At 34.9% G+C, this 15,995-nt stretch overlaps 1 protein-coding gene across 1 annotated transcript in view; it reads right to left on the bottom strand.

The window, feature by feature from the left end:
* Pkc98E (Protein kinase C) overlaps positions 1–15,995 on the bottom strand; it is an 82,495-nt gene that overhangs the window by 43,650 nt on the left and 22,850 nt on the right. The window contains exon 4 of the mRNA XM_072522538.1: positions 13,472–13,503. Coding sequence (XP_072378639.1) covers positions 13,472–13,503 — 32 coding nt within the window. The remainder of the gene's footprint in view (positions 1–13,471; positions 13,504–15,995) is intronic.

Below are 15,995 nucleotides of genomic sequence, written 5' to 3'. Positions count from 1 at the left end.
GGTCCACGATTCACCACCATAAAAAAGGACTGAAAAGACGTAGCATCGCAGCATTCTTACTTTTGTATTAAGAGAGAGGTTGTGACTCTTGAAGAAGGCCCCCATCCGATTGAAGGTGGATCTAGCTTTTCCGATGCCTGCTCTAATCTCCTGGTTGTTGATCCATTCTTCATTTATTATGGTACCGATAGTTGTAGTGCGTCACTCTTTCTACAGGATATTGTTTGACGTAGAGTTGACCTTCTGTTATCCATTTCTTGCTAATTATCATAAGCTTTGTCTTCTTAACGTTTATATTGAGTCCATATTGTTGACTGTAATACGTGATTTTGTTCATAAGAACTTGTAGGTGTTCTAAGTTGTCCGCAAATACTATGGTGTCATCTGCATATCTGATGTTGTTTAGCCGGTAACCAGTTAGTAGAATACCTTTTTCAGTTTCGTGCAAAGCTTCGATAAATATTCTTTCAGAGTACAGATTGAAGATTAGAGGAGACAAAATACAGCCTTGCCTCCCTCCACGCATGATTTTCACATAGTCAGTGTGTTCACCTTCAAAGAGATTTGCTGTCTGATTCCAGTAAAGATTTCTAATTATTTTCAGATCTTGGTTGTTAATTCCTGTTTCTTTTAGTATTTGCATCATCTTGGGGTACTGTACTCGATAAAACGCTTTCTCGTAATCAACCGGACATGCGTATACGTCGCAGTTGACGTCTCTGCATCTCTGGAATAAGACTTGTACTGAGAACAAAGACTCTCTAGTACCAACAGTAGTACTGTAATATTCGTGGTCCATCCATAAAAAGCTTAAAATGCATAAATGATGAAACCTTAGATATTATAGTAGACTTGTTTAACACAATATACAAAACAGAACATATAAAATGCCAAAAAACGCTAGACTGCAGTGAATACAGAACAATATTATTAAAAAGTCATGTTCTCAAATTATTCTTGAAAATAATAGCATTTGACAAAATTAGTCCAAATTCTAAAGACAAAAAAATAGACAAAAGAGACTTAAGGGTATAATAATAAATATTTACTGGAATCAAAGAGCACAAATTTTAATTGATAACGAACCCAGTTCAGAAATTGAAATCAGGAGAGGAGGGATTTATTATGTCCCCATTACTATTCATGTATGTATATAGTGAGTCCATTTTTGAAGAAGAATTACTATCTGAAAGTGAAGGAATAATAATTAACGGAAGAACTATTAACATATAGATATGCAGATGACACCGTGATTATGGCAAGCTCTACTGAACAACTCCAACTACTACTAAACAAGACAAGCAGTTTCAGTGAACCGAATGAACTCATATACCAAACACCCAAACAGGATATGTTAATAATCGGCGGAGACTTTAATGCACAAATAGGACAAGAACAAATATATAGACCTACAATAGACCGACACAGTCTACACAATAGTATCCAAATATAATTGAACCCGACTTATTCCGCATAAGCTTACTTATATTATTTAAAAAGAGTAAATGGTACAATTGTCTGGAATTAACATCCCGATGTTGAAATATAACGGTAGGTATAAATTTCCAAATATATTGTCATGTGTAAATGAATAAATTAGTAATACTATTTCCAAATACGTAAACTACAACCACTCTATTACGGACGTGGTAATTTCTTACCTACGTTCTGAAAACCAACCACGAGATAAAATATGGTTACTTTATCGATTAAATTTTCCTAGAAAATTCGGTAACTGTATTTCAATTATTTATAATAATATAACAGTGAAAATTACATTATATATAGTAACATTTTGCGTATTTTTAGATTACATATCCAATAATATGCATTATGCAATAATTAGCATATGAATAAAAATTGTTATTTAATATTTTCTTTTGTCTCATTATGTAATAGGGTATGGGACCCTTCTATGGCTAGTTTTTTACTATACGTTTCCATTTGGCTCCCTCGTTAACCTTTATTTTGATATTGTGTATTGTGTAATATGAGTTTTACCACTGCATTAAGATAAAACTTAACAGAAGGTGACAATCATAATCTTTTCTAATACATAAATGTTAGTCCGGAAAGCTGCGAAATCAATTTGTCCCAATTCTGTCGAAAACGGACGAAAGATCCAAACACGTGGCTAGGGAAGGGCGCGTCCACTGGGTCCGTACCATTCGTGTGTTTTCGTCCGAATTCGGACAATGCCGGATCCGATCCCAGCCTGTTGGAATCTAATTGCGAAATAGTGCGAATGTGCGAAACTTGAATCAGGTGAGATCGACACAATGGACCGTGAACGGTTAATTTTGTTCATACTGGGGGAGAAAATATCTGTGAGATCAACGAGAATAGAAGTACCAGATGCGAAATGTACAAAAACAGTTGTGGAAGGAGGTTTCTACTGAAATGAAATTTCCAGACAGATGAAAAAGGCGAAGAATGTATTGGCATGTGTCCTTTTTTATACGACAATAGTGAGAAGTGGCGGTCATCGTTGACTTGGAGATCGTACCACAAATGAGCCAATTCCCCAAACTCGTTTCTTTTTGCATAAATAGGATTTACCCACACTTCTCTTCTTCGTCTATACTGCCTGACACGTCGATGAATCGTTCGAGATTGTTCCAGAAAGAAAAAATCTTCATCAGAATCAGAAAGACCGTTCCGTAGAGCCATCATTACACCATAGAGCTCGGACGAATACTGAGGCAATAGACTATAGACAATCGGCGTTCGCACGATTTCGTTATAACGGGCTTCGTCCGAATTCGCACCTTTGCAGTTCGCAGATTTCCGGATTCAGTGAACGGAAGGCCTTAGGGAAATAAGTCTTCTACTCACAATCCGTTATAGGTTTTTATTAAAGTTGGTAAAAGAGAATGGGTTACCGGTTTCGCCGTTTACAAACTTTTACAGCATCTTCAGGCCCTCAAGAAACTAAGGCTAAAATACATGGTGTACATAAACAAATGTGTATATGACAAAACAAACAAACAATTATTATTTGAGTAGTACAGAGGACTTAATCAATAGTCAGTCAATTATGACATCTAGATAGAATAAAATAGAATAGAAATATGTATGTGTGCTTTAAATTTATTAGATATTAAGATTCCATAGACGAGCTTCACTGGTGAAAGTGTTTTCACTCTTTACGCACAGAAAAGTCGTAAAACTGAAACTGAAAACTTTCATTTTGCTGTTTTATTAGAGATACTGGTATTAAAATACTTGGAAAAAGCTCAGAAAAGAAGTTTAAGAATAAAGATACCTGCTGGTGGTCAAATGAAGTTAAAGAACAAATAAAGCAAAACAGAAAACTATGTAAGCTTAATTACCTTAACAAGAAAGGAATTCTCGGTGAGTATGTAAAGATTGTGAGAGACATATGTATATGAGGGACTAAGAACTAGTATTAGGAAAGACGTGGAAGAGACTAATAAATTTCATGTGAAAGTAGGATTACATCAGGGCTCAGTGCTTAGTCCTTATTTATTCTCATTAGTTCTGGATCAAATAACAGCGTAACTTAACGGTAATATTCCTTGGTGCTTAAGTATGCTGATGATGTGTTAGTAGGAAATAGTGAAACGGATTGACGGAGAAGAGCTCCTGAAGAAAAAGGTTTAAAACTTAGTAAAACAAAAACAGGGTATTTGGAATTTTCATTTAAAGTACTACAAATAAAATGACACCTTTAAATGCGTAATATATGCAGGGGATGCAAGCGTACCACTCATATATTAAACTTACAAACCTACGAATTGTACAACTAAGTAATAAGAAAAGAACCTGGAATTTTTTTTGTATAATTAGATTAGTAACTAATTATTATATATTACTGTAAGATTAATTTTAAAAACCTTTTGCAATTACCGCAGCTACGCCAATGGCCGTATCCAAAAATCTTCCTTTTGCGCCTCGCCGAAACTAATAACGATGTTTTGAAAGTACACCTAGAATCTCATATTTTATAAAGGTATTATTGTAATCTGTTTGGTACGAGAGGTGCCGATACAGTCTTTTATGAGAAGGTAAAGGTACTTAAGATTTTGTATTTTTATAGACCTAATTCTTCGATATCTTTCAGCTTTTTTATTTCTTAAAAGAAGTACCGAAACATGCAGATTACTTGATGGCTGCTTTGTTAGAAATTTGAGAGCAATCGTTATTTTTTGGGAACAAAGCACATTTATTCCCCTTTTTTTATAGCGCTAGGAAGAGAGTAATAAAATTTGTTAAACTTCTTACAAATAGCTTTACTTCAAAGAGAACCTTTTCAATATGGTACAGTTATTTGCCTTTTTGCTTCCTTTTTTAAAAAATACCGTTATGTTTATATGTTTCCGCCGAAAATGAAAATAAGTCGGTTCTTGTTAAGAGAGAGTTCTTTAAGTGGGGATGTCCTTTTCTAGGGGATAGTTTGTCCAATTTTAGAAAAAGCGGATCACTTTTCGTTGGGTAGTCTAAGATATTAGACTGACTTTTGGTTGCGTCGTCTAAGAGTTTGGACGTATTTCTTTCTCTGGGAATTTATCTATAAGTGTATATATACACTTCTATTGTATCTCAAGTAGTTTGATCTAACACCCGAGTAGATCAAATATACATTATAAATTAACTTCAGTGTTTGATACTAAAGTTGAGTACAGTTTAAATTTAGTGCGATTTAAGAGGCAACATCATCTAGATTTACTGTAAGTGGTCTTACTATTAATATTAGCTCCAATTATCTCCAAATAGTAGAGTAACCTACGGGCTATTTTCGACAACATTTTCCTGATCGGTGGTTAAAGTTAACTACCGATGCAATCAATTCCTCTAAGGAACAACGACTTCATCAATTGCACTTTTCAGAACTTTCATATCCTTTCATTAACAAATATCAATTACAAACATTCATTATTTAAATATATGCTGTGCGAGTAGCTTCTTGTGAACCAAGTGCGGGTTGGTCCTTATTTTAATTTTTGGTAGAACCGATTTATATGTGCATGTGTCTATGTCTATTATATTGAAACCTTTTGCATTTTTTTACATGTTACGGTATATTTATTTGTATTTCTTGTTTTTGCAATTCACCGGTCTGGTGATTCAGCTATTGAATATATTTTGTTTTGTTTACCTACTGAATTTTATTTATCTACTCCTAATAAGCTTCCTGATAATAGAGTATCTCTGAATATTTGCTAATACAAATATTTAACTATCACGATATCCTCGACTAGGAGAAAGATCAGGCTGTATATGTTTGTAGGTAAGTAGGTGGACGAATTCCACCGAACATATTATTTATTATTTGTGTTGACCACATTTATTTAATAATTACCTGTTGATATCTTTTCTTGTATTTGGTCCCAGAACCTAATTATCTCTCCTTATCTCTTTTCGTTTCTAAGGTCTTAATTTGCCCCTTGTAACCCCAAAAAGTTAAGTGGCGCCCTTTTTCTTGTCTTCTCTTATCTTTGGTAATTTTACCTATCTCTCTTGTTATCTATTTCTCTGTCTTTTCTAATCTATCTTATCTTTATTATTTCTTCTATTAGATCGATTCCCGGTTCCAAAAGCTAGTTTCGAACCCCCGACTCGCTTTCCACCAACCATCGAGCTGCTGTTCCCAGTGTCTCGATTGGTGACCTTTCTAGCACCATCCAAAAAAGATTTCCGAAGTTACAAACCAATACAAAGCCTAGACGCTGCGTTGTATGGATTATAAATTTAAGCCAAATAATTGAACTGATTTACTTTTGAAATATTACTATAGAAATATAATTTTGCTATTCCTTGTATAATGTACATAAATTAGGCCTTATTCAGACAACTAAATGATCTAAATTACTTATAGTTAATTGTCCAAAAAATGATCAAAGTTAGACATAAATAAAATTATTTAATAGAAAAATTTGTTAATATTATAGAGTAAGATCCCAGAGCGATCAGACATAACTTATTTTCACACAGATGAAACCTTAGAGTCTCAGTAGCGGCTCGCGTGCTTTGAATACCTGCGTACAATGTATTGTATTGTATTGTATTTATGAAACTTGCTGAGTGACACCTGGGCAGTTACCAGGTGAGAAAGGTAACTAAAAATAAGAGCTATTTAACTTAAATTTACATAACTGATTTTTATACATATTCTGTAGAATATTATTTTGAAAATACTGTAATAAGTGTCAGACACTTGTCATGGACCAGAACTTTTGTCAGACGCTTTAAAGCTCCACTAAAATGAAATGAACTTTACTTACTTTTACATGTCTGATTTTTAAATATGTTATTAATGGAACTATAATAAAGTTATATTTAATCAGTCAGACAAATTAAAATGACCAAACATCCCTCAAACACAAAAATTAGTTAACCAGAAGTATGAGCGCGAGAGTGCTGTGCTTGCATTTCAGAGTGAGTGAGAGGTCTATAACTCGGTTCTCCTTCTTTAACTCACAATCTGTTTCACTCTATGTTATTTTTGATCAATATTTCTCTCCTTCGATCAAAGGCTACAAAAGAGGCCTTCGTCATGAGTCTACTCAATTAGATTTCACTGGTTCCGATCAAGTTAGACCGTCAGATTTTTCGCAAGAACTCAAAAATATCAATTTCAAACAGGTCCTCGTTGATTTTTTTATTTAACACTGGACATCTGATGAAATGGTGCCATTTATTGAGAATAAACGGATATTAATTAATTCTAAACAATGGCATTCTTACATCGTTGATAATAATACAGTTTTATCGAATGTTGATGACAATTTATCGTGTCCTGAAAATGAAGAAGCTGACACTAAAATTGTTTTTCATATTTGTAATGTAGACGTTGAAGCAAATTTTGTTATTAGATGTTCTGATACTGACATTGCGATAATTATGTTGGACATATGCATAATTTAAAAAATGATGTTTTGAATGTATGGTTAAACGCAGGCACCAGAAATAACCAGGGATACATTAATTTGACAAAGGTTTACGAGTACTTGGGACCATCTTTATGTAGAAGTTTGCCAGGGTTTCACGCTCTAACTGGATGTGACTTTAATCTTGCCTTCTTTAAAAAGGGTAAACAAAGACCATGCAATATATTAATGAAGAAACATGAATATCAGCGAGCTTTCATGCAGTTTGGAGAATCAGAGTTGTTTACCGATGAGCGCACCCAAAAAGATATTTTGAAAATAATCCAAAAATTTATCTGCGAAATTTATAGTTTTACTGATACGTGCAACATTAATGCTGCCCGGCTTCAATTGTTTTTAAATAATTACAGCGTATCTAATATTAACGAAGAATTCGATCGCAAAAATTTAAAAAATTTTAACGTTAGTGAATTCCTTCAAACTTCAGGTATTATACTTTGATTTCAGGTTTAGAATTTATTATGTTTGTGATTTTCTGCTTTTTAATTCTTTGAACTATTTTTTGCAGAAGAACCAGTCAGCAACAACATAACTGATAATGATGAAGATGATGACTCGGATGAGCAGCATCATGATTGGTTGAATGATGAAAATTGTAATAATTGCGACAATGAATATGATGATTAAAATATGAAAAATGTTTGTTTCAATCAATCCCAGTTGAAGATTTTTTACAAAAATTATTTTTTTTTTATTATCTTAACTAGTATCCTTTTACAATAAAGTAAATATAATTACTATTTAAATGGGAATAAGCCACAATTAAAGGTTAAAGTACGTTTATTGATGTTATTAAAATGCCACAAGAAAATAGCTTCAGAACAATAAAAAGTAAATATAATTTCTTATGAAACCAAATTGCTCCGATTTAATTAATTATCCCAAATATATTCAATACATTAATTTATTTTAATATTTATGTAAATGCTAGAGTTCAATAGAGATGCAAAAATATTTAATCGGATTGAAAACAGTAAGTATTCTTAATGTATTTGAATTTTTTACTCTGATGCTCATGCGCACAGCACTCTCGCGCTCATACTTCTGGTTAACTAATTTTTGTGTTTGAGGGATGTTTGGTCATTTTAATTTGTCTGACTGATTAAATATAACTTTATTATAGTTCCATTAATAACATATTTAAAAATCAGACATGTAAAAGTAAGTAAAGTTCATTTCATTTTAGTGGAGCTTTAAAGCGTCTGACAAAAGTTCTGGTCCATGACAAGTGTCTGACACTTATTACAGTATTTTCAAAATAATATTCTACAGAATATGTATAAAAATCAGTTATGTAAATTTAAGTTAAATAGCTCTTATTTTTAGTTACCTTTCTCACCTGGTAACTGCCCAGGTGTCACTCAGCAAGTTTCATAAATACGCAGGTATTCAAAGCACGCGAGACGCTACTGAGACTCTAAGGTTTCATCTGTGTGAAAATAAGTTATGTCTGATCGCTCTGGGATCTTGGACTATTAGGTTTTTTATGAAATCCTATATATCTTAGGCAAAGAATGTTGGTGAACGTGGACAGTTTAAACAACTATAGTTTTCAGTGATTCCTCAACACATGAGAATTTTTAACCAATCTATCTAATTCGATAGTTACATAAACGCAAAATGTTACCATATTGTTAAATTAATAGACTAAGACTCGAAACGACATAGTATGAAAAAGATCTTAAATGTTAAAAAAAAGAGTAAGTAATAAATAAACTTACAACAAAATTAAAAAGCTATAAGAAGAGCCATGCCAGTGGTGCTGCAAATTAAAAAAATAATTAGAGTAATAATGGATGGTTACTGTCAAATTAACCCACATGCAGAACCATGTACCATTGAAGTTTTCCGAAATAAACAAAAGTCAAAACAATATTTAAAAAGGAGTACAATAAACATCAAAATATTTTCAACGCATTATAGTTTGTCTGAAATTAGTAAAATTGCTTTTGCATCTATCAAATTTTTATTGTAGTTATGGAAATGAGCTAATTATATTTTTAATACATATTGCATAAACTGGATGACCAAGCAAAACAGTTCTTTGATCAGATTCTTCTTCAAGTCTCATGTTCTCCTAGGCCTAGAACGTTGCCATCTTCTTTGTGTGCCGTGCTTGTATTCAAGCGTTGGCTATCGTCATATTGACAAGCTGATGAAATGATTCTCGGTCGGCAGCTAGATGAAACAGTTCCTCGACCGTTCGACCTGTCCATTGTCTAATGTTACGCAGCCAGGACAGTTGTTTTCTTCCGACCCAACGTTTCCCTTCGATTTTGCCCTGAATGATTAACCGGAGTAAGCGATATTTAAGTCCCCTCATTATATGACCGAAGTATTGGACCTTTCTCATTTTGATGATATTGATCAATGCTCGCTCTTTGTGCACGGTCTCTAGCACGCGTTCGTTAGATATGTGTGCTGTCCACGGGATTCTGAGCATGCGACGGTAACACCATAACTCAAACGCTACTAATTTGTTAAGAATTTTTATTTTTGTTGTCCAGGTTTCACATCCATAGAACAAAGTGGACCAGACGTAGCACTTCAATACTCTTAGACGTGTGGTCAACGACAGACTTCTACTGCATAATACAGAACGCCAGTTAATAAAGTTTTTCCGTGCGAGTTCTATTCTGGTCGAAATTTCCTCGTCACTTTCAACCCTGCAGTCAATCCAGCTACCCAGATATCTAAAGTGTTCCACCCTTTCCAGGATTTTGTTATCTAATCTTAGTTCTGAGTCTTCGATATTCATTTTTCCGTCCACCATCCATTTTGTTTTTTTGCGTTGATTGTTAAGCCCTTTTCAGTGCATTCGTTGTTTACAGCATTCAACAGGGTCTGAAGATATTCTAGACTCTCTGCCATTATTGCGGTGTCATCGGCGTATCTGATGTTGTTAATAATTTCACCACCGATCTTAACACCTTCGCGGCGATTATTTAACGCTATTTCAAAAACTGGTTCAGTGTAGGCATTAAACAACATCGGTGACATAACACATCCCTGTCTGACACCACGCTTAATAGAAACTTTAGCTGAAACCTCTTGGTCCACCTTAACACAAGCGGTCTGATTGTAGTAAAGATTTTTAAGCAATCTAATGTCATACGTGTCCAGACCAACTGAGTCTAAGCATTGAAATAATAATGTATGTGGTACTCTATCAAAGGCTTTTTCGAAACCTATAAAACATACATAAATATTTTTCCTAAACTCAATGCTCTTTTGTAAGAGTATTCGCATGCAAAAAAGAGCCTCTCGAGTACCATACCGTTTCGGAAACCAAACTGCTCATCACCAGTTATCCCCTTACAAAGTTTATATATGCGACAATGCAATATTTTCATAAAAATTTTGAGCGTGTGACTCATTAAACTGATAAGTCGATAGTCGCTACACTGTCTGGCATTCTTTTTCTTGGGAATAGTTATAAATATCGATTCTAACCAGTTGTCTGGTAATTTGCCGCTGCTGTATATCTTATTAAAGAAGGATGTGATAATCGCAACACTCTCATTATCTAATAGTTTTAACAATTCTGCAGGTATTTCGTCAGGACCAGAAGCCTTCCTTCGTTTCGCTTGGTCGATAGCCTTCTGAACTTCTGAGATTAGAAGAACGTTGACATACAATTACATATTCTTAATTTTGTCTACTGCTGCTCAGAACAGTGATCTGATTTCACTCCGTACCATTGACGCATCGATTCTTGATCCATGAAGTCCTTCTTTTACCTCGTTCATGTTTGCCTTCGATTATTAACTGGAACAGATTATATTTGGTATTTCTCATAATGTATCCAAAAGATTCTAGTTTTCTTTTCTTGATGGTGTTAACGATTTCGGTTCGTCTATGCATTTCGCTCAATCCACGTTTTTCTGGCAGTCCAAGGAACTTTTAGTATTCTTCTGTACGCTCACATTTCGAACACTTCTAGTTTTCTTTACATGGCATCTGTGAAGGTCCACACTTCAATACTATATAAAAGTCTACTGAAAACATAGCATTAGAGTGAACGCACTCGGAGTGAAATCACCACATCATGTCTTGTTAATAGTATTTTCAATTTCAGAAATGCCCGTCTCGTCTGCTCATTCCTACAACTGAGTATGGATGGCAACGGTGTATCTATACATTAAATATATCGATATATCTTAAAATTGCTTTCGATATATCACACATTTGGGCTTCAATGTAGCCAAGATCGTTTATTTAAGTAACCGCTTCCATCGGAGGAGCCAGTTTACATCCACCAACGCGGAAACGGTGCTTGCCTTACCGAACTGGTGCGATGAGAGATGGGGAGTGTGTCACATGTTGTTAGTTTACGATTGTCGGTCACCGTGTTCCAAAACCTTTGACTTTTGAAAGCTGGCAAATATGATTTGAACTGAGGAAATGATTGCAGGCATTTCCTCAATAAAATATTAGGCAATGGTTTGCAGGAAGTTGAACAAACTGTAATTAAGCTACTAATAGATATGTTTCACAATTATACACGGTAAAATTATACAAATTCAGGAAATTAAGATTAATGTGAGATTACAAATTAATGGACTAATTTGTGATTGACCAATAGGAAGAAGAGAAAGAATTGGCTGGCCAGCACTGTTATAATGTAAACATAGCAAGGAAATAAAGAAGGAAAAATTAAGGGGTAATTAGCCTAGAAAAGAGTAATAATTATTTAAGTAATTATTATATATTCCAAATTAATAAAGAATAAATTCGACACAGTTTAACGTATAGGTACATTTCAAATTAAAAACAAATAATAACAATTGACCCAGTTTAAGACATGCCTGAATGTTTAAAAAATTACGACACTTAGACCTTGTTGGAAATTAATACAAGGTACGAATTGTTAAACAAGTGATAAGAATTGAGAGCTGACTAAGAAGTTTTACATAGCGTGATCCAGTTTAACACATGGAATAGATGGCATAATCAGCGAAAACGTAGAAACAAATCTCCACTTCGGACTTGACAAAAGAATCTAAGGTACGAGTTGGCAATAGATAAAAACAAACGGAAGTGGGTCAAACGTCCAGTAAGAGCGCGGCGCCTGAGAGGGCCCCACGCGAGAGGCGCGGCGATCGGGGCGCGCTGTTGTAACTCGACGGGACAGTGTGACGTAGAAGTGCTGGTATCTGGAGATTCGAAAGTTCGCGATAGCGCGCCGTTTTGACTTCTTAAAACTGACGGATCTCGAATCCCTGTAGGACTGGAGGCGTATTCAGTAGCTAGAGCCTAAATACGCGAAGGTAACTAAGATCTATATACTAACCCAAGGTATATCTAATATGCGGAATTGTTGTCCGCCCTTTAATTCCTTGCTTTGTCTCTTCTCGTCTCCCTTCGCGCCTGATCGAAACATTATTGATCATAACTGATATTTTGTAGTATAGTCTATTTCATACATTGTAAACTCGAAATTTGTTTTTTTTTTGTTATTCCCGGCCGTTACGGGTAGAGACTAGAAGAGATACACATTTTCGCTATTGCAGTGCTCCGGCTTCTAACGTAAGCCCATGGCCTCTCACTCTTTGCAGGACCTGAGACCGAGAAGTCCTTAATCCCCTTCCTCCCAAAATCTCCCTACCCTCTTGTAAATCCGCGAGGGCGGAACCAGTCAGTCCAGGCTAGTGGAACCAGTAAGCCTTGCCCCGCTCGCAGGGATAAGTATCCCCTAAGAATTGTAGATGCATCGATAAAGATATTGAGACAGACGTCTTCTACAAATGGCGACAGCAATTATTAGAGTCGTTTATTAGATTTATTTACAGCTTCAATACTAAATTATTAGACTGTTACCCGACTTAACGCCATGCGATTTTGCTGTGTGGAGAGTACAAAAACAAAGTGTTCGCCACCCCATTACGTGATATTGAACATTTCAAAACAAGAATTCAAAAGGAATTCGATGCAATCCGCAACAACCCAGAATTATTTGATAAAACCTGCAAAAGCGTAAAGACTGAAAGCTGTTGGCCGAAAGAGGGAAAGAACTTGAGAAAAAATATTTTAAGAGTTTCGTGTCAGAGACATAAAAGAAAACAACTTGAAAAATTTAAGGGGGGAAGAGCATTAAAAGTCATTGAAAAGAGTTATGATACAAAAAATAAGGTTGGTTTTATAAATGTACCTACTAAAAAAGGGAGTTATTAATGAGAATAATACTTCATTTTTATCTGACTCTCTTTTTTAATGGGGCTGTTTTTTTACGACATGCTCTTGACTACCTTATTATTAAATATACATATTTGAGACATATTGATTTTTAAATTTACGAGTTAAACGATTATATACGTCCTCGCATATATGTAGAGGTCAAAGATCTCCTAGACCAACAATATTATTGTTACTCAATTAAGAACTAGGTGAAAAATCAGCTAAAAATTATTAAAACTACATTCTAAATATAAATCATCTTTAAAACATTTTAAAAATATTTTGATGTTAAAACAATATGAACACTAAAATAATAGGAAAGCAAAGCATCAGCTGAAAAAATGTACATTGACACATCGATCATGCTTTACAATAAATCATACCTTGACATTGATAGCCTTGCTTGCCCAAACCCCTGAAAATAAAACCACCGTTAACTTAATTAGTATCACCATGGGTGTGCATTGTCTATAAACTATTTATTCTACTTAAAGCTAAAAACCCTTGGAAAAATTAACACAACATAATTGGTAAAAGCGCACACAGACTATGTCAATTTTTATCACAAAATGCCTTATAGACTAGACCATAGTGATTGCCCAAATATTGACTCCCTGAACTATGTAGGAAAGCGCTTAGCGTATCATGGAATATACAATGTTTTGCAATGTGTGACATAAAACTTTAGAAAAACGGAAATATACTATTCTTTCATTCCTGCAGTACGTAGTTTATCCGAATAGTAGCCGTAACAACTATATATTTGGCCAAATTAAAATTATAAAAAATTCAGGTGTTTGACTGTTAATTATTTTTTAATAATTATGATAATAATGCTAAATAAGCAATACTTTAAATTGTAAATAATCGCAACACGCAACTAATACTTTTTTATACAATGCATATAACCTATTACTTAAGTACAGAATAATAAACAATCATAATGCCCACTCTGCTTGTCAAGGTAAGTACGCGCATCTCGTTCGCGCAGACGGAATCAGCCATGTTTTAAACGGAACCAGTGCTGTTCAATGATATTTTATCTGGTGTGCATATAAAAATTCACCGGTTTAATTTATTTACGGCAACCATAGCCACTGTTTTTTTAGAAAAAGAGATGTAGAAGACATTATAAAACACATAGCCAAAATTAAATGGAGATGGGCAGGACACGTCGCTAGAAAAATCTTGTGGAGACCGAGAGCGGATAGACGAAACCGGGGAAGACCACCCACAAGATGGACTGACGACATAAAGAGGATTTGTACCAACTGGATTACAGCATGTAATCCAGTTGGTACAAGTACCAACCAAGTACCAACCAACCAGTACAAGTACTTATGTAAAGAAATAGAAAGACTACAAGCCAAGCATGATAATTTTAATGTACACAAAAAGGTAAAAGAAATAACGGGTACTTTTAAAAAGCGAACACAAATGAAACTCATAGACACCAATGGAAAATTAATCATTGACACCCAAGAGATGAAAGACAGATGGAGAATATATTTGGAGACACTTTTTCAAGATCAAAGAACGGATTATAGGCATCCATTGTCAGAGAGGATGACGGGCCCGGACATACTTAAATCCGAGGTAGAAGAAGCAATAAAACTGATGAAAAGCAGGAAAGCTGTAGGGCCTGATAATATTGAAGCTGAATTTTTAAAACTCTTGGAGAAAGAAGGAATAAATTGGATCACGGCTGTCTTCAATAAAATATACAATACAGGAATCATCCCTGATAAATGGCTAGAATCAGAATTCATAGCGATACCTAAAAAACAGGGGGCTAAAAAGTGCGAAGAATATCGAACAATCAGCCTAATGAGCCACATGTTGAAACTGTTTCTTACAGTCATCCATGGAAGAATTTATAAGAAGTGCGAGGAACAAATATCGGACAGACAGTTCGGCTTCATTAACGCAGTGGGTACCAGAGAGGCACTTTTCGGTGTACAGGTACTGATTCAAAGATGCAGGGACGTTAACTGCGACGTATACGCGTGCTTGATCGACTATGAAAAGGTATTTGACAGAGTTCAACATCAAAAGATGATAAACATTTTAAAAGAAGCAGACCTGGATGACAAAGACCTCAGAATAATTTCAGAACTATACTGGAATCAGACCGCATACATGAAAATTAACGGAGAAGAAACAGATCATATAAAAATACTACGTGGAGTTAGACAGGGATGTATCCTATCGCCGTTGATATTTAATATGTACTCAGAGAAAATTTTTAACGAGGCTCTTTACGGAATAGACGAAGGCATCCTTCTAAATGGTGAAAGAGTAAACAATGTTAGATATGCCGACGACACCATGGTGATAGCAGATAGTTTAGAGGGACTTCAGAGGCTAATGGACAGAATAAACGAGTACAGTCAACAGTACGGACTAAACATTAATACCCACAAAACGAAACAAATGATTATCAGCAAGGAGAATATAAATGGGGCTCATCTATACATTAATGGGACGCAGATAGAGCTAGTAAAACAGTATTGCTACCTGGGAACTATTATAAACGAACAGTGGAGCAATGTACAGGAAATAAACTGCCGCATAGGAAAGGCAAGAACGGTCTTTAACAAAATGAGCACCATCTTCAAAAGTCACAACATATCCCTAGATACAAAAATGAGACATTTGAGATGCTATGTTTTCTCTGTGTTGTTGTACGGGGCGGAGGCATGGACGCTTACAGACACCACTATTAAAAAACTTGAAGCATTTGAGATGTGGCTTTATAGAAGAATGCTGAGAATATCATGGACAGCAAGGATCACGAACAAGGAAGTTCTAGAAAAAATGAAGAAGGAACCAGAGATTGTGTTTACGATCAAACGCATAAAATTGTAATATCTGGGACACGTTATGAGAAATCAGCACCGTTACTCC

Source organism: Diabrotica undecimpunctata, chromosome 2 (genome assembly GCF_040954645.1).
Source record: "Diabrotica undecimpunctata isolate CICGRU chromosome 2, icDiaUnde3, whole genome shotgun sequence".
Lineage (NCBI taxonomy): Eukaryota > Metazoa > Arthropoda > Insecta > Coleoptera > Chrysomelidae > Diabrotica > Diabrotica undecimpunctata.
This window is presented reverse-complemented; position numbering and strand designations above follow the sequence as displayed.